The 23683-nt window shown below is 44.6% G+C and overlaps 1 protein-coding gene across 1 annotated transcript in view; it reads right to left on the minus strand.

Moving 5' to 3' along the window:
- LOC137310122 (copine-8-like) overlaps window positions 1-23683 on the minus strand; it is a 138666-nt gene that overhangs the window by 2358 nt on the left and 112625 nt on the right. The window contains exons 4-5 of the mRNA XM_067978095.1: window positions 17792-17895; window positions 7788-7827 (exon numbers count right to left, since the gene is read on the minus strand). Coding sequence (XP_067834196.1) covers window positions 7788-7827; window positions 17792-17895 — 144 coding nt within the window. The remainder of the gene's footprint in view (window positions 1-7787; window positions 7828-17791; window positions 17896-23683) is intronic.

A 23683-nucleotide genomic window follows, 5' to 3' on the forward strand; every position in this document is an offset into this window, starting at 1 on the left:
TCCTCTAGCTACTGACTCTTCTGCCACTGGAAACAGTTTCTCCTTATTTACTCTATCAAAACCCTTCATGATTTTGAACACCTCTATCAAATCTCCTCTTAACCTTCTCTGTTCCAAGGAGAACAACCCCAGCTTCTCCAATCTCTCCACATAACTGAAGTCCCTCATCTCTGGTACCATTCTAGTAAATCTCTTCTGCACCCTCTCTAAGGCCTTGACATCCTTCCTAAAGTGTGGTGCCCAGAATTGAACACAATACTCCAGCTGAGGTCTAAACAGTGTTTTATAATGGTTTAGCATAACTTCCTTGCTTTTCTACTCTATGCCTCTATTAATAAAACCCAGGATCCAATATGCTTTATTAACAGCCTTCTCAATTTGTCCTGCCACCTTGTGTATGTGCACCCCCAGGTCACTCTGTTCCTGCATCCCCTTTAAAATTGTACCTTTAGTTTATATTGCCTCTCCTTATTCTTCCTGCCAAAATGCATCACTTCACACTTCTCTGCGTTAAATTTCATCTGCCATGTGTCTGCCCATTTCACCAGTTTGTCTACGTCCTCCTGAAATCTGTTAAATCCTCCACATTGTTTACTACATTTCCGAGTTTTGTGTCATCTGCAATCTTTGAAATTATACCCTCTGTACCCAAGTCCAGGTCATTAATAAAAATCAAAAAGAGCAGTGTTCCTCATACTGACACCTGGGGAACACCACTGTATACTTCCCTCCAGTATGAAAAACAACCGTTCACCACTACTCTCTGCTTTCGGTCCCGTAGCCAATTTTATCCACGCTGCCACTGTCCCTTTAATCCCATGGGCTGTAATTTAGCTAACAGGTCTATTATGTGGTACTTTATCAAATGTCTTTTGAAAGACCATATACACAACATCAATCGCACCACCCTCATCAGCCGTTACTTCATCAAAGAACTCAATCAAGTTAGTCAAACAAGATTTTCCTTTAACAAATCCGTGCTGATTTTCATTTATTAGCCCATACTTTTCCAAGTGCAAATTAACTTTGTCCCAGATTATTGGTCAGGATTTTGACTTGGATCTGGGAAGGAGGCGGGGGCAAATTGCGGACAGGAAACCCGGAAGTGACCGAACGTTCTTACGATTTTGATGTCAGGACGTCTTTTATTTATTTTTTGCCGGCTTGATTGACAGGCTGGCCTCAGTCGGACGGGAGCAAAGCAAGGAAGAGGACATGAAAAGTTAAGTCTTCAGGTAAGTCCTTGATTGTATGGATGGGGGGCATGGGTAGGCATGGAGTATGGGTGGGCACAGGGCATGGGTGGCATGGGGGCACTGATGGGCATGGGGCACCAATGGGCATGGGGGTCATCGGAGGAGTCAGTCATGGGGGGGGATCGGGGGGTCAGTCACCAAGGTGGGGGAGGGCCAGGATCGGGGGCCATCATTGGGGTCCGCGATTGTTGGGGGTCGGGATCAGGGGTCATCCCAGGATCCACGACTGTTGGGGGGGATCGGAGATCGGGGGGCGGGATCCACGATTGTTGGGGGAGTCGCTGCAGATAGTTTTGTTGAGCCTGGGGGAAGCACTCCTGCTCCTCTGGGCCCACAAGCTGTGCCAGAAAGGCACTTACCTGCAGTTTCGGGCTTTTTTGCCTCCTTTCGCATGGCGTGAAGGAGAAGGCCCGGGAATCCCGGCCCCCAAGGGTTGAAATTGCAAACCTTCCAAAATGGAGGCCCGCAGCCTCTTCAAAGCGGTTTGGTTGCCCACCCCTCGTCCCGCCCCGGTGAAAACTGGAAAAGGGCGGGTTAGAGGTGGGTTGGGGACGGGTCTGAAATTGTTGAGATTTTTCAATGCCCTCCACCCCCAACCCACCTGTTTTTCACTGTTAAAATTCTGCCTGTTTGTCTCTAGAAGTTTTCCCACCTCCGACAATAGGCTGACTGGCCTGTAATTGCCGGGTTTATCCCTCTCCCCTTTTTTGAACAGGGGTGTGACAATTGAAATCCTCCAGTACCGTCCCCACATCTAAGGAGGATTGGAAGATTGTGGCCTGAGCCTCCGCAATTTCCACCCTTATTTCCCTCAGTAACTTAGGATGCATCCCATCTGGATCGGGTGACTTTTCTACTTTGAGATCTGCCAATCTTTTAATGCAGTGGGATCTATTATGTTGCTAAGCTCTTAGTGTGAGGGATTCACTTCAACTCAAGCCCTGAGCATTTGATACAGAGCATCCAACCTTCCAGATCACTCCATGGCTTTTCCTGAGCGCTAGTGTATTATACTCATTGTATGAAATGAGATGTCACATGCCTTTGGGATGCTCAGCTGGGCTCAGTTGGTAGCAGTTTCACCTCTGAGTCAAAAGGTTGTGGGTTCAAGCCCCACTACAGGATTTGAGCAAATAAGCTAGGTTCTAGTGTAATACTATTGTTGAACGGAGGTGCCACCCTTTGGATGAGATGTTAAGCCAGTGCCCGTTTGCTTGTTCTATGGTTCAGGTGCATATTAAAGATCCCATGACACTCATCAAGAAAGAGCAGAGCTCTCCTGGTGTTCTGGCCAGTATTCCTCCTTCAACCAACAGCACTAAAAAGAGATTACCATTTATCTCACTGCTTCTTGTTGGATCTCAATGTGAAAAACCGCTGCCACATTTGCCTACATAACATCAGTCAATCCACTTCAAAGTAATTCAATGTACTTGAAGTAGTTTTGAGATGTTTCTGAGGACTGTGATACGGTGTCACATAAACGCAAGTCTAAATACAAGTAAATATCAAAATCTGATATAATGATTTTTGGCCTGTTTTTTCCCTTCTATTCTGAATGTAGTGTTGAGTGCTGGGTACAGTTAAGCATGCAACAGTTGCCCTCTGGTACTTGGCCCAAGTGCCCATTCTTGTGTGATCTGGACAGTGAGGGTTGACATGCTATTAAACAGTACGGCATCACACCGGTCTGATCCTGTCCTCACCCATCATCCACACACACCTTCTAGTGGTGTTGATGAGAGGGAGGGGGGTGTTACAATGAGTAGGAACTCCCTAACATAGAGGCACTGGGGCCAATTGTAGGAACCCCTTTCATGCCAGCTCAGTTCAGCTAACACAGCGTAGACCGGTAATTAACCCTAGAATATTTTGGTCTACAAGACTCAGCTGTATGACAACTGAGCTACGAATACTTTTTCACTGGCACATTCCCAGCAGACTAATTTGTTTTTGTCAAATTCAGTGTTTCATCTGTCAGTAAGTGACTTGGGCTAAATTTGCATTCCAGCAGCTGTACATGCGCCTGTGTCAACTTTTGCAATATAATTTTCATATTTTACCTTTATTTTATTCAAGATTAAATATGATGATGTAATTGCACATTCCTTTGTGTACAAACATATCTTCTAGCACATGTTATCATGGCAATGGTGCCCTTTTAACAATAAGGAATTAATTCCATTTTAAAATGATGCTCCAGTGATATTTCTGTTCAGTGTATAATTTGGCCAGAATTGCCCTTTATTAGATCATCACCGGCATCTCCACATCTAGATTAGAAGGGAGTGAGGTGTTTTATTTCTCAGAGAATATTTTTATTAGATTAAAGGTGCAGCAATTAATGTTCCAATGCAGTTGAGCGGTTGGATACACATCCAAAATAGTTATTGCCAAATGTCGAGACCCTGATTTTGGGCAAATAATCTGGATAAAGCAGGCTTAGAACTTCCCCAGTTGGGGGATGGGGGCTAACGCTACGAGTCACATCAGACCTATCTCACACAACTAGCTGCTGGTTACAAAGGCTTGGAAACAGGTGGCCTCCCTGCTCTCTCAACTGGGGCCGGTGCTTGGTGCAGACAACAGGAAAAGGGGGGAAAAAATGTCATTTCGTGGAGATCCCAGTTTGGAACCATATTACTGCTGGTTTCTACCAATGTATATGGATGGTATATTATCCTCATCTGTAAGTTTTAGTAGCTGACTCATGGTTCCATAGTTTGGAACGGAGACTGTTGGAGTCCCTATTCGACACAGAAGTGGCAGCTACATTTCCTATGTGTATTTCAATACCTGTAACAAGCACTGTGATAACACTTTACAGTTCTCCAATAACAATCTGTATCAGGAGAGCTCTCAAACACAGATGTCAAAAACAAGCCGTACTTGCATTAAGTTAAAAACAGATAAAAGCTAAGCTCCAGGAGATTGTTGTTCTGAAATGCTTTCTACCCAAAGATTTCTGTGATGCTATTTAAAGAAAGTGTTTACCTGCATTGGCCCTGTGGTGAGGAAACAGCTTGGAAAATGCAGACAGTCAAGGATAAGGTAACCCTGAACTGCCTGCCTTTGAGAGAAATTCCCCAATGAGATTGAATTGGAATATTTACCAGATTTCACTAGATAAATGAACAAACTTGCATTTATATAGTACCTTATCACATCCTCAGGATGTCCCAAGCATTTTACAGCCAATGGATTACTTTGAAAGTGCAGTTACTGTTGTTACGTAGACAAACGCGGTAGCCATTAGACACAGTAAGGTCCCACAAACAGCAAATGCAATAAATGACTATAATCTGTTTTTGGTGGTGATGGTTGAGCTTAAGTAACAGGAGAATGCTCTGCTCATCTTTGAATAGTCCCATGGGACCTTTTACATCCATCCGAGTTGCCAGATGGGGCCACGGTTTAATGTCTCATCTGAAAAGCAGCACCTCTGACAATGTAGCACTCCCACAGTGCTGCACTGAAGTGTCAGCCTAGATTATGTGCTGAAGGTTATGACTATGATCCATGGCCTCGCCCCTCCCTATCTCTGTAACTTCCTCTAGCCCTACAACTCTCCGCGATCTCTGCGCTCCTCCAATTCTGGCCTCTTGTGCACCCCCGATTTTCAACACTCCACTAGTGGCGGCCGTGCCTTCAGCTGTCAAGGCCCTAAACTCTGGAATTCCCTCCGTAAACCTCTCCACTTCTTTATCTCCCTCTCCTCCTTTAAGATGCTTTTTAGAACCTTCCTCTACTTGTCCTAATGTCTCTGTATGTGGCTCGGTGTCAAAATTTGTTTCATAACACTCCTGTGAAGCCTTGGGATGTTTTACTACGTTGAAGGCGCTATACAAATGTAATTTGTTGTTGTTGAAGTCCTGGAGCAGGGCTTGAACCCACAACCTGCTGACTCAAAGGCAAGCATTATACCAACTAACACTTGGTGATGTAAGTGACAATGCATTTGAAATTTAGATATTTCAAAACTGCCTGCATTTTTCCCCATAAATGTTGTGAAGCTTTTGTTGAAACATGTCAACTTTTTCCAATTCTCCATAAGTACTTCAATCTAAGGTGCTTTCATAAAACCAGTAAATATATCAGTCAGCAAAGTGTTTCAAAGCACATTGAAGTACTAATGAATAACTGACTCCCTGTCACCATCATTATAGGAAAGTACACAATGCCATGTAAATAGCCTGATTGAAACTCACTATGAGCAAAATTCAATGCACACTAAGGTTTGAAGGCAGCACACTTACAATGCGCACTGGAGTTTGCAACTGGTGCACTTCTCACTGTACGCTGGGGTTTGAAGCTGACACACTCACGCTGTTCACTACATGTTAGCACATTTGCAGGGTGCAATGCACACCAGTGGTTGGGACTGACACACACGCACTGCTTATTGCACAGTACAGGTAGGGACCGGCATACTCACAGACCTTACTGCACACAAAGGTTTAGAGCTGCCATATTTATTCACACTGCTCAATGCATGCTGACAAAGCCGGCTGCACACAGGGGTTCAGAACTGGAACTCTCTCAATGGAGATTTGTAGATTGGAGCTAATTTGTAGACTCTGTAGCACAGCATGTTAGAGCACCCCATAGATGTCCCAATCCATTTATATTTATGTTCTTTTTTATAAGTATAATAGACTAAATAATAGATTCTCACCTTCTGTTTATCCATTACAGGAAGACAAGAAATAGCATTAAAAGAAGAAAGAGAGAATGTTAGTGGCGTAGTGTTTGAAATTGTAATTATTGCTGTATTATCTCATATACCATTACTTCATTATCTAAGGGTAAATTGAAGATCTGCTGACTGTGAGAGGATAATATATCAAAAAGGAAAGGTGCCTGGACAACTCCTGAACAAGGCAATGACTAATGAGTCCTGAGCAACAGCTTGAGTGCCGAAATCTATGGTTGTCACACTGCTGGCCAAAAGATTCTCCAGCCCCGATTTTAACCTAACCATGCCTAGCAAGAATGGGTCGTGTTCAGGTCGTACGCCCGATTTTATATTCCATTCAAGTCAATGGCGTCCGACCCGAACATGCCCCATTATTTCCGGGCACGTTAGGTTAAAATCAGGGCTTCTGTTTCTAACATTTGTATTTTCAATTGCAACAACGTGGTTTTTATCAGTCATTTTTTTTTGGTTCAAGCCTAAGAAAAGCAGAGTAAATTGTCACAAATGGCACTGGGTCCAGTTCTTGCACCTGGTGTCAGCATGAAGCAATTCAGAGGCAGGTGTAGCATGGGCTGCATGCAGAGGAAACAGTTTCTGTACTCCCCCAGCAATGTGCCTTAGTGACAACATCGAAGGAGTACTCCTATACCAGTGTGACATTTCTGTTTATCAAGCAACCAACCGTGTGGTCTACCTAAGCGGGACTGACATTTTTTAGTGCCAATTTAGTGCTAAATTATTGGCCCTTGGTCTCATCTGTACTTGGAATGGATTGAGGCAGCCCAAACTAATTTTACTAAGAACGCTGACAGCCAGCAGGGACTGAACACTTCCATCTCATCAGTCTGGCCTAGATTGAAAGCCAGCTCCTGGAGGTGAAAGCAAACTCATTCTAGCCACTCGATCACCCAGTCACCAGTATTAGTGGATTTAAAAAATCCAGAGACACAGCACTTGATAAGCTCACTAACACAATGGCCTAGACATTATCACCTAAATACGTTCACTGACAGTATTGAAAAAGCAGTTCAGTTGAAACAATGGCTGCAAAGTTGAGCAGGGTATAGAAACCCATATTTGCAATCAGTTAAAATGTGCTATTAGTTCGTGTTTTATGACCAAATTTCTAAAAAGTATTTTTGCACAAACAGAACCTTATTTGCAGAGACCTATGACTGGAGAACAAGATACTTTTCGACTCATTCTCCTTCTGCTTTGTATACAGAAGTTAAGGAAATGGAGGGTGATCTTTCTGACTTAATTTTCTTTCACAAAGGGGCAATTTTACAACATTGTGCCCCTGGAGGAGAGCCTTACCCTGGTACTGCATATTGGGAAATCGCAAGCACGCTGTCTGTGATTTTCTATCCAGAAAATGAATGGACAGAACACCGTGGGGAGCGAGCTCGTGATTTCTTCAAATGTGATGCCGCGGGATGCAGCTTCCTGCCAGTGGAAGCATTCACTACACTGGCCCTTCAGTCTCAAAAGCTAAATCAGGTAAACCAATGTTTGGGCACACCAATTGCATGAGGTGGAGGGGAGATTGTGGCTGTGACACGCTAGCTGCATGTGAGCTGTGAGTGTGGCGTACCAGCCCCGCAGGAGCTATATATCAAGTGTGTGTGGATGAGGAGGGGAAGATTATGCATGGATCACACTGGCTGCACGGGAGCTGTGGATGTGACACACCAACTCCATCGGCACTGTAGAGGTGGCTTACCACCCAGGTGCAATTTATCTCACCAGGCAGACTGAAATTATGCTGTTTACACCCCAGCTTTATAGAATGGCCTCAACTATAGTGTTAATAAGAATCGATTTTCCAAACTCACATGTTTTGAGATGTTTGTGCTCCTCGAGTCCACATTGTACCTGTAGGTATGAGACAGGAGACAGTGAGATCAATAGGTGAACACCCATAGGTAACAGACACCAATATAACAACATAAGGAGGTAGGAACAAGCAACAGCAATTCAATCCATCTTGCCCTGGTCAGATGATACAGCTCAAATAATCTGTGTTCTCTTTTGTCATGCTGCAAGGCCTCCACTCCCTGCTGAATCAGAAATCTGGCCACTTCCTTTTGAATGTTTCAATCAAATCTGCACTATGTATACGGGTTTATCCATTTCTACATATATCTACATAATAATTTTGTTGTACTTCATGTTTTTCTGCATTGCTGTTGCTGATAAATCTTTGATTCCTTTCTGAATGGGCGTCGTAGCTCCTCCTATCAATTAACACAGTTGTCCAGACAGTTCCCCAGCCACTCAGCTATATACCTCTAAAAAAGGATGCCTCCACTGGGAGGAAGGTGTAATTAATGCATGACAAGTTTACATAGGTAGCTTCCATTAGAAGTTTGGATGTAGGAATTTATAATGGAGAAACTTGACAGAAAGTGCACTCTGAGGTAAGAGTTTTAATTATTAATATAGACTGATATCTAAGATATTATGCATTTATTGTGATCCTGAATCATTATTAAAGGTAGAATTCTAAAACTAGGAGGCCAATCAGATCCAATGTTTCTACTTTCAGGAGCCAACAGGATTCAACATTGAGAAAACAGCGGTGAAGTGACAATCTTCGACTGGATGCCTTGTGTGAGCTTTGTAAATAATATTTCTCAAATGGGTTAGTAAGATCTAACAATAAAAATGTTAATACTGCACCAAATTTTACTTTTCCCCATTCCCGATCACCAACCCTCCCAATCGCTTCCCTCACTCTCAATCACCCCCTCCTACCCTCCCGGTCACCCCCCTACATCCATGAATGTTTACCCCACTGAGAAATCCCCTAACAGCAGAGGGGAACCTCATCCTTGATGCCTCAGCACCTGCTTACTGATCCTTGACTGCCACCTCCACCTTCAAGAAAAATGTGCCTTGCACAATGAAAGAGTGTATGTAACAAGGCATGGACTCCATTGGCAACATCCCTCAATGCAGCTTGCATCTTTGCTTTTACTGGAGGGTGGGCTCCAGCCCAGAATAGACCAACTACCCTTTGGTGTATGGCCACAGCCAACTTTCAGCACCATACATCTCCACTGTGCCATTGTGATCAATGACTCCACTTTTCTGTCCCCACCATAATTTACCTATTAACAACTAGCTGCAACTCTTTAAATGCTGCTCCCTTGCTCCATTTTCCACTCCCCAGCCAAGTGTGCTACAGGCCAAGCTCTATGGGCAAACATTTCCTGTGCCTGTAGCCTATTCATAGAATCATAGAATGATACAGCATAAAAGGAGGCCATTCAGTCTATCGTTTGATAACACAAGTGAGAACCAGGCAGAATATAGAAAGTTCGGAGGGGAAGTGAAAAAGGAACTAAGAGGGGCAAAGAGAGAGTATGAGAATAGACTGGCAGCCAACATAAAAGGGAATCCAAAAAAGTCTTCTACAGGCATGTAAACAGTAAACGGGGAGTAAGAGGAGGGGTGGGGCCAATTAGAGACCATAAAGGAGATCTACTCATGGAGGCAGAGGGCATGGCCGAGGTATTAAATGAGTACTTTGCATCTGTCTTTACCAAGGAAGAAGATGCTGCCAGTAAAGGCAGATATAGTTGAGATACTGGATGGGCTAAAAATTGATAAAGAAGAAGTACTAGAAAGGCTAACTGTACTTAAAGTAGATAAGTCACCTGGTCCGGATGGGATGCACCCTAGGTTGCTGAGGGAAGTAAGGGTGGAAATTGCGGAGGTACTGGCCTACATTTTCCAAACATCCTTAGATGGGGGAGAGGGTGCCAGAGGACTGGAGAATTGCAAATGTTACACCCTTGTTCAAAAATGGGTGCAAGGATAAACTCAGCAACTACAGGCCAGTCAGTTTAATCTCGGTGGTGGGGAAACTTTTAGAAACAATAGTCTGGGACAGAATTAACAGTCACTTGGACGAGTGTGGATTGATTAGGGAAAGCCAGCATGGATTTGTTAAAGCAAATCGTGTTTAAGTAACTTGATAGAGTTTTTTGATGAGGTATCAGAGAGGGTAGATGAGGGCAATGCAGTTGATGTGGTGTATATAGACTTTCAAAAGGGGTTTGATAAAGTGCCACATGGTAGGCTTGTCATCAAGACTGCGGCCCATGGAATAAAGGGGGCAGTAGCAACATGGATACAGAATTGGCTAAGTGACAGGAAACAGGGAGTAGTGTCGAACGGTTGTTTTTCGGACTGGGGGGAGGTGCACTGTGGTGTTCCCCAGGGGTCGGTGCTGGGGCCAATGCTTTTCTTGATATATATTAATGACTTGGACTTGGGAGTACAGGGCATGATTTCAAAATGTGCAGATGACACAAAACTTGGAAGGTAGTGAACAATGAGGAGGATAGTGAAAGACTTCAAGAGGGTATAGACAGGCTGGTGGCATGGGCGGACACGTGGCAGATGAAATTTAACGCGGAAAAATGTGAAGTGATACATTTCGTTAGGAAGAATGAGGAGAGGCAATATAAACTAGAGGGCACAATTCTAAAAGGGGTGCAGGAACAGAGACATTTAGCGGTATATGTGTACAAATCGTTGAAGGCAGCAGGGCAGGTTGAGAAAGCGGCTAAAAAAGCACACGGGAACCTGGTCTTTATAAATAGAGGCATAGAGTACAAAAGTAAGGAAGTCATGATGAACCTTTATAAAACACTGGTTCAGCCACAACTGGAGTATTGTGTCCAGTTCTGGGCACCGCACTTCAGGAAAGATGTGAAAGCCTTAGGGAGGGTGCAGAAGAGATTTACTAGAATGATTCCTGGGATAAGGGACTTTAATTATGTGGATAGACTGGAGAAGCTGGGGTTGTTTTCCTTGGAACAGAGAAGGTTATGAGGAGATTTGATTGAGGTATTCAAAATCATGAAGGGTCCAGACAGATTAGATAGAGAGAAACTGTTCCCATTGGAGGAAGGGTCAAGAACCAGAGGGCATAGATTTAAGGTGATTTGTATAACAACCAAAAGTGACTTGAGGAAAAACCTTTTTACACAGCGAGTGGTTAAGATCTGGAATGCACTGCCTGAGCGGGGATAGAGCGGGGAGTGGGACTAGCTGGATTGCTCTTGCGTAGAGCCGGCGTGGACTCGATGGGCTGAATGGCCTCCTTCCATGCTGCAACCTTTCTATGATTGTGCCTGTGCCAGCTCTTTGAAAGAGCTATCCAATTAGTCCCACTCCCCTGCCCTTTCCCCATAGCCCTGCAAATTTTCCCCCTTCAGTTATCAAAGTATTCAAATTAGGGAGGGACTTCCATTGGAAAATTAGGCTAGGTCATGCCTTCAGGATGTAGATGAAGTCAAACCTGCGTATTGGGCCAACTATTGCTCATTTTTCCTATTATTGGGCAATGATAATCTTTGTATATATGTACTGCAAAGAGTTAGCAAAGGTACCCATACAGAGAGCTTCTGTTGCTGCTACCAAACTCCACCTAAAATTCAACTGAATGCCTGGAAAAGTAATATCAGTGGTTGTAGCCAAGCATCAAACAAAGTTATGCTGAGAGTGAAGAACTGATTTTTTTAGATTGACAGCGCACGGAAGGTAAGAGCAAAACTGCAAGGAAGTAATTACACTGCTGATAGCTGCAAAGGAGGACATGGGTCTAAGCTTGTCTCAAAAAGAAATGTTGGTTTGAAGCCTTCTTGTCAGCTGCCTCACAATAGACAAAAGTAATGAAACCTCAGGATTATTTTGAGTGCTGCCTCAGAGAAGCAAAGGAGCAAATTCATTTTAACAATCTTCTGCTAGCTCGCTCCCTCCCTGAGTGCGATAAGCTGTAAGCTTGTTAACTAATCAAATTAGCCAAGGGGCTAGAGGTGCAGCAAGAAGATCTACAACCCCCCCAATACTCTGGAGGTAGCAAAGCTCTTCCAATTCCTAATCATGAAGAAGTATTTCTCAGACAGGGTATTTCTGAATGTTTTTGACCATTTCAAGGTTTCCTTTTCTTTGCATCTTTCATTTTTATGACAATCTCAAGGAGAAACTTCTTTTCTCATACAGTGGTGAGAATGTGGAACTCGCTACCATATGGAGTAGTTGAGGCGAATAGCGTAGATGCATTTAAGGGGAAGCTAGATAAGCACATGAGGGAGAAAGGAATAGAAGGATATGTTGATAGGGTGAGACGAAGTAAGGTGGGAGGAGGCTCGTGCGGAACATAACGACTGGTATAGACCTGTTGGGCCGCACGGCCTGTTTCTGTGCTGTAATGGACTATGTAATTCTATGATTGTGTCCAGTGTAAAGGAAATTTCTTACAAACGATGGACAAACACTTCTCAGAAAAGGGATTAGCAGCCCAATGCCTACCAATTATAACCTTACTTGAAATTACATATGAGTTTCTTCCTATGGTGTTAAGCCTTGTTTCTGTGTCTATTGCGCCCAGTTCAAAACCATAACTAACTGGTGTATCCAAAGTGTCTGATTCTTATACCCATAAAGCTATTTGCCAGTGAGCAGGCAATCTAAGAGACAGGGGCTCTTTGCTCGCTTAATGAACAGCAAGATCCATTACAGATGCACAAAGACATCTGGTGACCAGTGCTGTCTGACAAGAGGGGGAGCGATTTTGGTCTCCCAGTGTGAAATGGAGGTGGGCAGGACCAGAGCAGTGACTGCCCAGATGAGTAGGCTAAATTCCCAGTTTCTGAGTCCCCCTCCTCATTTGCACGGTTGAGGCGAGCTGCCAGCGCAAAACATAGGCAGCTCTCCCCAAGCAGCTCGCCAATTAGAAGGCGAGTGATTGGATGCTGTTACAGGTTCATAAGGGCTTGCAGCAAGTTAAAGGAGAGGCTTTTTTTGTGGGCAAAAGAGAGAAACAACATCACGGAGCTTCAGGAAGATGTCTGTGGGCAACATAAGGTTTTTGGATGCAGACTTGGAGCTGCTATTTTTTTATTCATTCATGGGATGTGAGCGTCGCTGGCAAGGCCAGCATTTATCGCCTATCCCTAATTGCCCTTGAGAAGGTGGTGGTGAGCCGCCTTCTTGAACCGCTGCAGTCTGTGTGGTGAAGGTTCTCCCACAGTGCTGTTAGGTAGGGAGTTCCAGGATTTTGACCCAGCGACGATGAAGGAACGGCGATATATTTCAGGATGGTGTGTGACTTGGAGGGGAACGTGCAGGTGGTGGTGCTACCATGCACCTGCTGCCCTTGTCCTTCTAGGTGGTAGAGGTCGTGGGTTTGGGAGGTGCTGTCGAAGAAGTCTTGGCGAGTTGCTGCAATGCATCTTGTAGATGGTACACATTGCAGCCACGATGCACCAGTGGTGGAGGGAGTGAATGATTAAGGTGGTGGATGGGGTGCCAATCAAGCGGGCTGCTTTGTCCTGGATGGTGTTGAGCTTCTTGAGTGTTGTTGGAGCTGCACTCATCCAGGCAAGTGGAGAATATTCCATCACACTCCTGACTTGTGCCTTGTAGATGGTGGAAAGGCTTTGTGGAGTCAGGAGGTGAGTCTTTTGCTGCAGAATACCCAGCCTCTGACCTACTCTTGCAGCCACAGTATTTATGTGGCTGGTCCAGTTTGGTTTCTGGTCAATGGTGACCCCCAGGATGTTGATGGTGGGGGATTTGGCGATGGCAATGCTGTTGAATGTCAAGGGGAGGTGGTTAGATTCTCTCTTGTTGGAGATGGTCATTGCCTGGCACTTGTCTGGCACGAATGTTACTTGCCACTTATCAGCCCAAGCCTGGATATTGTCCAGGTCTTGCTGCATAAGGACTGTTTCGTTATCTGAGGGGTTCGAATGGAACTGAACACCGTGCAATCATCAGCGAACATCCTCATTTCTGACCATATGATAGAGGGAAGGTCATTGATGAAGCAGGTGGTGGAGCAAGTGAGTAAAAGAAAGCCGGTCCTCGTCCACACGGATGGTGGATGGGTACGGCAGAAAATTAATAAACAGGCATATTAAGAGGTAGCACAACACGTGAGTGCCATCAGCATTTTTGCCAGTACCTAGCTGCAGTGCCAAAAGAAATTTAATGATCACACCATGAGTGATCAAGGCAAGGCTTCCCTTTACTCTCTCACATATCTTTGGCACAGCCCATCAAGGATCCTACCTTTGCCTCAGTACAATCAATCCTTCCCTTGCCTGCTTGCCATGGCTCTCCATAAGTCAACAAGGAAGATCTCACTGCACCTCCTTTCTGCTTGCAGTCACACCCTTAAAAGCTGCTACTGCCCTCACAACTACTTCTCCCTCTTTGCCACAGTTGCTGCTTCTTCCCGTCATCATGCACACTATGGTAAGCTGGTTCATACATGTTGAAATCCCTTGTCCAGGGCACATATTAATCCACTTCCCTTCTTTCAGCAGGAGAAACTGGGGAAAACAACAGGATGGAGACAACCTGGACAGGAGGAGGTCTCGCTACACTGCAAACAGTGACACCATCGACATCACTGGAAGACACACAGCAGTCAGCATCAGAGATAGCGAGGTTTGAGGCCTGGTATAGCAGGGTGTCTTGGCATCTTCCCTTCCTTATCTCTTTCTACTTAACTCTTTAAATCACACAATCACACACTGAGCATGACAACCTGGTGCTGCATTAAACTACCATTGATCTGCTGGTACTTATCCTCGCAACTACATCCTAACCCTCGTCCATACACCCTTTTTCTAGGTCAATCAGATGATTTGTTGCTACTGCCAGGCCGATTAATGAAGATAACACTGAAGACAATACACCATCACTCACTCTTACCCTCCCAAGCACAGCACAGAAATTAGCATCATGTGTGACTTAGATAATGAGTTCAATGTGACCACACTGGCGGATTCACCAAGAATAGGAGAGCAAGAGCAGGTGGAGGTGGCAAGGAAGGTCCAGGAAAGAGCTAACTGTAAGGCTAACTCATGTCCTAGCTCTGATGAAGACCACAGAAATGCAGACTTCAGGGACCCAGCATTTAATAAAAAGATAAAAAGATGATTTCTGTGCTCCAGCAATTGCTCAATCCATTGGACTGCCTACCAAAAAGCTTCCAAAACATGTCCAGTAGTATAGTGAGTATGACATTCCCGGTGACAATCTCCTGAGTAAGTTCTCTGACAGGTTGAAAAGGAAAATAAAAACTGGAAAAACATCCTCAAAATAAAACAATAAAGTGTTCTTATAAATCTGTTTAAATGCGTACAAAACATCCCTTGACAACCATAGCAGATGATTTAATATGGACGAATTCATGACTCAGTCGTATTGCAATGCCAACTCGGAAAATGTGTGGGCAGAAGCAGGGCAGTGGGATTACTTGTGGATTACTCTAGCAAAGAGCCAGCACACAGGCAGGGCCTAATGGCCGTCTCCCATGCAGTAAACTTCTATGGTTCTTTGAGGGCATCTAAGTGACCACCAGGCCAACATTTAAATGTTGTAACTGGGAAACTGGTGAGCACTTTTACCACTTGAAAATGTGACTAGAAAATTAAGTGGGGCAATAAAGTGAGCAGAGATCTGGCATAATTGATCTCCGGGCATAACAGATTAGAAACTTCACCCTGTAATTTCCACAGTTCCCAAACCACACATTTGGTATACTAAGGAATCTGATCTGTTTATAAGTCAGCAAAATGAGTTGGGCACCGATACTAGACTACGACTCGACTGCAGTTACAGTTCCTCAATTAATATTTGTGTGATTTTAACATTAAATGAACCTCCATGATTGTGAACAAGGTGAGCTTGTTTAAATTCATCAAACGATTGTGACATTTCAAATGCTAAATGAAAGCTGTAGTGGGAATTCCAGATTCCTACCCATCAAGGGTCACGTTTTTCAATTGACCTATTCTCAGTCCTGTTACAAGAATACAATCAATAAAAACAATTTCTATTTCTGAAGACTTTTCATCGTATTCCTGCTATGATGCAGCATAGTTAGATTGCCATGGAGATTGTACGCTTGGAGAATAACCTATACGGACAGCAACAATCAATCTACAATACAGTAACCTTAGATAATGTCTAGAAATGGTATGTTAGCTTTTATTGCAAGAGGGTTGGAATATATGAGTAAGAAGGTCTTGCTGAAATTATATATGGCTCTGGTGAGACCACACCTGGAGTACTGTGTACAGTTTTGGTCTCCTTACACAAGGAAAGATATACTTGCCTTAGAGTGGGTGCAACGAAGGTTCACTAGATTGATTCCTGGGATGCTAGGTTGATTCCTGGGTGCAGAAGAGATTTACTAGAATAATTCCAGGGATGAGGGACTTTAGTTACAGGGATAGGCTGGAGAAGCTGGAGTTGTTCACCTTGGAACAGAGACAGTTGCGAGGAGATTTGAGAGAGGTATTCAAAATCATGAAGGGTCTAAATAGAGTAGATAGAGAGAAGCTGTTCCCACTGGTGGAAAGTTCAAGGACCAGAGGACATAGATTTAAGGTGATTGGCAAAAGAACCAAAGGTGACATGAGGAAAAACTTTTTTACACAGCGAGTGGTTAGAATCTGGAATGCACTGCCCGAGGGGGTGGTGGAGGCAGATTCAATCATGGCCTTCAAAAGGGAACTGGATAAGTACTTGAAAGGAAAACATTTGCAGGGCTATGGGGAAAGGATAGAGGAGTGAGACTAGTTGGATTGCTCTTGCATAGAGCTGGCCAGGACTCAATGGGCCGAATGGCCTCCTTCCAAGCTGTAATCTTTCTATGATTCCATGAGAGGGTTGTCCTATGAAGAGACATTGAGCAGAATGGGCCTATATTCCCTGGAGTTTAGAAGAATGAGAGGTGATCTCATTGAAACATATAAAATTCTTAGAGGGCTTGACAGGATAGATATTGAGAGACTGTTTCCCCTGGCTAGAGAGTCTAGAAGTAGGGGCCATAGTCTCAAGATAAGGGGTCGGCCATTTAGGACTGAGATGAGGAAAAATTTCTTCACTCAGTGGGTCGTGAATTTTTGGAATTCTCTACCCCAGAGGGCTGTGGATGCTCAGTCGTTGAGTATATTCAAGACCGAGATCGATAGATTTTTGGACACTAAGGGATAGGACGGGAAAGTGGAGTTATAGTAGAAGATCAGCCATGATCTTATTGAATGGCGGAGCACGCTCAAGGGGCCATATGGCCTACTCCTGCTCCTATTTCTTATATTCTTATGTTCTAACTCATCCAAGTATCATATACCAATAAAGCAGACCACTTCCCCTTCACAATTCCAATGGCTTTGCAAAACAACATTTGTAGAGCTGCTTTTAACCAGGTGGTGGCGGAAATAGGTGATAGTGGATCAGCTGCCCTTTATACACCCCGTCCAATTTTCTTCAGGAAGGATGCATGACGGGCGGCCGATCCACTGCTGCCTATTTTCCACCACCGCCAAAAGTTGAAATCAGTCTTACTGTCTATGAGGAGAGAGGGAGGTGGACAGGCTTTTATTTGACAACAACTTAGGGATGCTATCAATGATTAAATCAGAAAAATGGCTCTTTCAACAAAGGGGACTGGTTGTGAATGAAGGAAAAGATCGATTTTCTCTTTAAAGCAACGGTAGGCTTTTACTTCACACTCAGGGTGGCAGAGGCCTGCAGATACGCATCAGAGACGTGATTATGAGTCTTTAAATCATTAGAGGGTCTGTATTAAATAGAAGTCATTGGGATTCTGACGTTTCCCCTTAAAGTACAATATGCAACGACCACATGTCATTGGTACACCACTCAGTCAACGCAGGACTGGAGGGAAAAGCCCTGAAGCACGACCTCACTCTCATTCGTTGGCTTTAAGTGTAATTTAGGCTTACACAAAGACACAGAGAGCAGAGTGTGGCACCTGGCAGAAAGAAATACTGTTACTCACACATCAAAACGCAGATTCTGCTTCTCTTCAAAGAAGTAATCCAGGACAAACTTGCGCACAAAATCCGGGTTCAATGTGTTTTCAATCACTTCGGTCCTTCCGTACTGGGAGAAGAAAGGAAAAACAAGAGAAATAAAAAGATGGAAGAAAGTAATTTATCTGCAGAGGGCTTTGGAAACACACAGCTATCACTCAGTTAACAAGTGCCTTCAAGGTATGAAACACTCAAAGGCGTCTCAAGCTCTTGGAGATGGACAGATAATCAGAATCTCACTAGTTGTGAGAGATGGAGCTCAGCAGACCTGGAAACAATGTGGTGTAATAGTTTATTGATTAATGTTCTGCTTCGGACATTCTGCTTTCTATCTTATGCCATTCCCCAGCCTTGTTTAGAATTATGTTCTTTTCTGATGCTTCTTTATTTCTTTTTTCCCTCTCCAGTGTTCTCCCTTTCTTACCCGAAGGTTCTGATTTGTGCTGGTGCCATGAATCCACAGGCCCCAGCCGCCTTCCAGGAACACACCCGACTCAACCTAGACAGGCAAATCAACATGGAGGGCCACACAGCCACGGTTAACTCTGCTTTCACTCGATTCCACATACACCCATTGTCCAGCTGGGGTCATTGAATAGTAATCATGAGTGATACCCTGTCTGGTTTGTCCTTTCCCTAGGAAATGCCAATTGCAGCAACCTTACTAACAGGGCAACTGAGATCTGTGATCCCAGGCACAGAAAAGCGATTGAAGCTGGGACTGTTCTGATCTCTACTTCTATTTTTTTCAATTCATTCTCAGGATGCGGGCATCTCTGGCAAGGCGGGCATTTATTGCCCATCCCTCGTTGCCCTAGAAAAGGTGTTGGTGGGCCTTCTTCTTGAACCGTTGCAGTCCGTGTGGTGGAGGTACTCCCACAGTGCTGTTACACGCTCTCTTTAGTAATTCAGCCATCGCTGCTTGATTCTCCTTAAGCTTCTGCCTTCTATGGAAGAGGAGAGGAAGAGGGTTTGCATCACACAAGTGCGATGTGAAACGTTAATTTTATTCAATAATTAGTTGAGGATCTGCAGGTTTGACAAGATGTAGCTGTTGCTGCGGTACAGAGGGATCTGGGTGTCCTCGTACATGAAACACAAAAAAGTCAACATACAGGTGCAGCAAGTAATCCGGAAGGCAAATGGAATATTGGCCTTTATTTCTAGGGGGATGGAGTATAAAAGCAGGGAAGTCATGCTACAACTGTACAGGGTGCTGGTGAGACCACACCTGGAGTACTGCGTACAGTTCTGGTGCCCTTATTTAAGGAAGGACATACTTGCATTGGAGGCAGTTCAGAGAAGATTCACTAGGTTGATTCCGGGTATGGAAGGGTTGTCTTATGAGGAAAGATTGAACAGGTTGGGTCTATATTCATTGGAGTTTAGAAGAATGAGAGGAGATCTTATTGAAACATACAAGATTCTGAGGGGACTCGATAGGGTAGATGCTGAGAGGATGTTACCCCTCATGGGGAAATCTAAAACTAGGGGGCATAGTCTCAGAATAAGGGGTCGCCCGTTTAAGATGGAAATGAGGAGGAATTTCTTCTCCCAGAGGGTCGTGAATCTTTGGAATTCTTTACCCCAAAAAGCTGTGGAGGCTGAGTCATTGAATACATTCAAGGCTGAGTTAGACAAATTTTTGGTCAGCAAGGGAGTCAAAGGGTATGGGGAAAGGGCAGGAAAGTGGAGTTGAGGTAAAAATCAGATCAGCCATGATCTCATTAAATGGTGGAGCAGGCTTGAGGGGCCGAATGGCCTACTCCTGCTCCTATCTCTTATGTTCTTATGGTCTAAGATAACAAATATAATCTGATCCTGCAGCACTGAATATCAGCCAGCCTGCAGGATCACAAAACTTCCCAGACCAGCAATGAGGCACAGCTGACAAAACTCCACCATAATCAGGGTACTCAGTTTCAGCGGTATTGATTTCAATTTGCTTAGTCTATTTTTTTATCTATCTTTCATCACGAATCGTTCCTAACTGACAGGGAGGACAGGCAACCTGCACTCAGACCTCTTTCAATGCCACTCCTGAGCTGGCCACTAGGAGGTGCAGCAGAGCGGGTGGCTCGGTCTGCAGTGTTCACCCCATCTTTGCTGCTAAAATTATTGGCAGGAGGAATTCCACCCCCTGGATTTCACGTACCATTTCCTCCTCTCTGACAGCACTGCATGACATGGCAGGAAATTAGTAACTCACTGCATTGGGAATCATGGATACGAGTTACATAGGAACAGGAGCAAGTTTGCAGATGACACCAAGATTGGTGGCATTGTGGACAGTGAAGAAGGTTATCTGGGATTGCAACGGGATCTTGATAAATTGGGCCAGTGGGCCGAGGAATGGCAGATGGAGTTTAATTTAGATAAATGTGAGGTGATGCATTTTGGTAGATCGAATCGGGCCAGGACCTACTCCGTTAATGGTAGGGCGTTGGGGAGAGTTATAGAACAAAGAGATCTGGGAGTACAGATTCATAGCTCCTTGAAAGTGGAGTCACAGGTGGATAGGGTGGTGAAGAAGGCATTCAGCATGCTTGGTTTCATTGGTCAGAACATTGAATACAGGAGTTGGGATGTCTTGTTGAAGTTGTACAGGGCATTGGTGAGGCCACACTTGGAATACTGTGTACAGTTCTGGTCACCCTATTATAGAAAGGATATTATTAAACTAGAAAGAGTGCAGAAAAGATTTACTAGGATGCTACCGGGACTTGATGGTTTGACTTACAGGGAGAGGTTAGACAGACTGGGACTTTTTTCCCTGGAGAGTAGGAGGTTAAGGGGTGATCTTATAGAAGTCTATAAAATAATGAGGGGCATAGATAAGGTCAATAGTCAAAATCTTTTCCCAAAGGTAGGGGAGTCTATAACGAGGGGGCACAGATTTAAGGTGAGAGGGGAGAGATACAAAAGGGTCCAGAGGGGCAATTTTTTCACTCAAAGGGTGGTGAGTGTCTGGAACGAGCTGCCAGAGGCAGTAGTAGAGGCGGGTACAATTTTGTCTTTTAAAAAGCATTTGGACAGTTACATGGGTAAGATGGGTATAGAGGGATATGGGCCAAGTGCAGGCAATTGGGACTAGCATAGTGGTATAAACTGGGCGACATGGACATGTTGGGCCGAAGGGCCTGTTTCCATGTTGTAACTTCTATGATTCTATGATTCTATGAGTAGGCCATTCAGCCCCTCGAGCCTGTTGCACCATCCTATTAGATCATGGCTGATCTGTACCTCAACTCCACTTACCTGCCTTTGCTCCATTTCCCTTGATACCTTTACCTAATAAAATTCTAGCAATTCCAGTCTTCACAATTTCAACATCCTATCATTCCATGGCTCTGGGAATTTCCCAGCCCTGAATAGCAGTGAGAAGTTTCATGTAACACCATGCTTTTGCCAAGAGGTATTGCTACTGATACTTGATTTTCATAGAATGAAAGAATTCATTCCAAGTACCAAAAGAGACCATTTGGCCCATTACGCTTGTGTTGGTGCTAGCTCTTTCGCTGTAGCTGGTTACTCTAATCCCATTCCTCTGCTCTTTAGTCCCATTCCCCTGATATTTAATTCCATTGCTCTGCCCTATTTGCCATAACTTTCAATCTAGTACATGTTACTAGACACTAAATCACCCATACTTCTACACCAATTGACACTAACGCTGCAGGGGTCAATTTACACCCTCCCACCCCCCCACTCCCGCACCTGGTGGAACAGTCCGTGGGAAAGGTTAGAATTAGCACCGTGACATGATTTTAACGCGGACTCGGGGGAGGCCCAACATGTCAAGCCCACCAGAGAAACCTGGCAGGATGCAGGAGAGTGGCCAGAAGGACCAAGGTAGGTGACAATTTTTATTCTTTGGGACGATTCCTTGGGGGCTAAGAGAAGCAGGAATGCTCCTCTGAGTCCTGGAAGGAATCCTTGGGCCTCCCTACCCCAGCGCTCCCTACAACGCCATCTTTTTGGAACCCCCCCCCCCAACCCACCAATTATTTACGTTATGTCAGGGACCATTTCCTTGGCTGCCCTGCGTCAGCCGCTTCCTGCCCCAATTCCCGCTCCCGCCCACCGGCCTTGATGTCATTCCCGCCAGCTTTGAGCAGGAGATCGATTTCAGATGTTAAAATGAGGCCCGGAGGTTAAAATCGTCCAGGTCTCTCAAGCGTTGAGACTTCCAGGTGTACCGCCCATTTCTGGCTCCCCACGCACCAATCTAGCCCCGAGTTAAAAACAATCCTGCAGTTTCAACCAGAGAGGTCACGAGTAGGCTGAATGAGGTCAATGTCACATCAATGCAATAGGAGCTGCTCTTCTAATATTGTGATTAATATACATCGTTAGGGCAGAGTAGAGATCCCTTATCCTGCATTCAAAGTGATACATAAGAACATAAGAAATAACAGCAGGAGTAGGCCATACGGCCCCTCGAGACTGCTCCGCCATTCAATAAGATCTTTGACCTCAACTCCACTTTCCCGCCCAATCCCCATATCCCTTGATTTCCCTAGAGTCCAAAAATCTATCTATCTCAGTCTTGAATATGACTCAGCTTCCACAGCCCTCTGGGGTAGAGAATTCCAAAGGTTCACAACCCTCTGCATGAAGAAATTCCTCCTCAACTCAGTCTTGAATGGCCGACCTCTTACCTTGTGACTATGCTCCCTAATTCTAGACTCTCCAGGGAAACAACCTCTCAGCATCTACCCTGTCAAGCCCCGTCATAATCTTATATGTTTCAATGAGATCACCTCTCATTTTTCTAAACTCCAGGGAGTATAGGCCCATTCTACTCAACCTCTCTTCAAAGGACAACCCTCTCATCCCAGGAATTAGCCTAGTGAACCTTCGTTGCACCGCCTCCAAGGCAAGTATATCCTTCCTTAGATAAGGAGACCAAAACTGTATGCAGTACTCCAGGTGAGGTCTCACTAAAGCCCTATACAACTGTAGTAAGACTTCCTGTAAGACTTCTTGTACTCCAACCCCCTTGCAATAAAGGCCAACATGCCATTTGCTTTCCTAATTGCCTAATGTACCTGCACACTAACTTTTTGTGTTTCTTGTACGAGGACAACCAAGTCTCTCTGAACACCAGTATTTAATAGTTTCTCACCATTTAAACAATATTCTGTTTTTCTATTCTTCCTACCAAGCTGAATAACCATAGAACCATAGAAAAGATACAGCACAGAAGGGGGCCATTCGGCCCATCGTGTCCGCGCCGGCTCGAAGAACAACCAGGTGCCCATTCTAATCCCACCTTCCAGCACCCGGTCCGTAGCCCTGCAGCTTACAGCACTTTAGGTGCAGGTCCAGGTACTTTTTAAAAGAGTTGAGGGTCCCTGCCTCTACCACCAATTCGGGCAGTGAATTCCATACACCCACCACCCTCTGGGTAAAAAGGTTTTCCTCATGTCCCCTCTAATTCTTCTGCCAATCAGCTTAAATCTATGTCCTCTAGTTCTTGAACTCTCCGCTGAGGGAAACAGGTACTTCCTGTCTTCTTTATCTGGGCCTCCCATAATTTTGTACACCTCAATCAAGTCACTCCTCAGCCTCCTCTGCTCCAAGGAAAACAACCCCAGCCTATCCAATCTCTGCTCATAGCTGCAATTTTCAAGCCGTGGCAACATTCTTGTAAATCTTCTCTGCACTCTCTCCAGAGCAATCACGTCCTTCCTGTAATGTGGTGGCCAAAACTGTGCACAATACTCCAGCTGTGGCCTTACCAGCGTTTTAAAATAACTTCACATTTCCCCACATTATACTTCATCTGCCACCTTCTTGCCCACTCACTTAATCTGTCTATAGCCCTATGCAGACTCCTTGGGCTCGATTTTAGC

This window comes from Heptranchias perlo, unplaced genomic scaffold (assembly GCF_035084215.1).
Source record: "Heptranchias perlo isolate sHepPer1 unplaced genomic scaffold, sHepPer1.hap1 HAP1_SCAFFOLD_222, whole genome shotgun sequence".
Lineage (NCBI taxonomy): Eukaryota > Metazoa > Chordata > Chondrichthyes > Hexanchiformes > Hexanchidae > Heptranchias > Heptranchias perlo.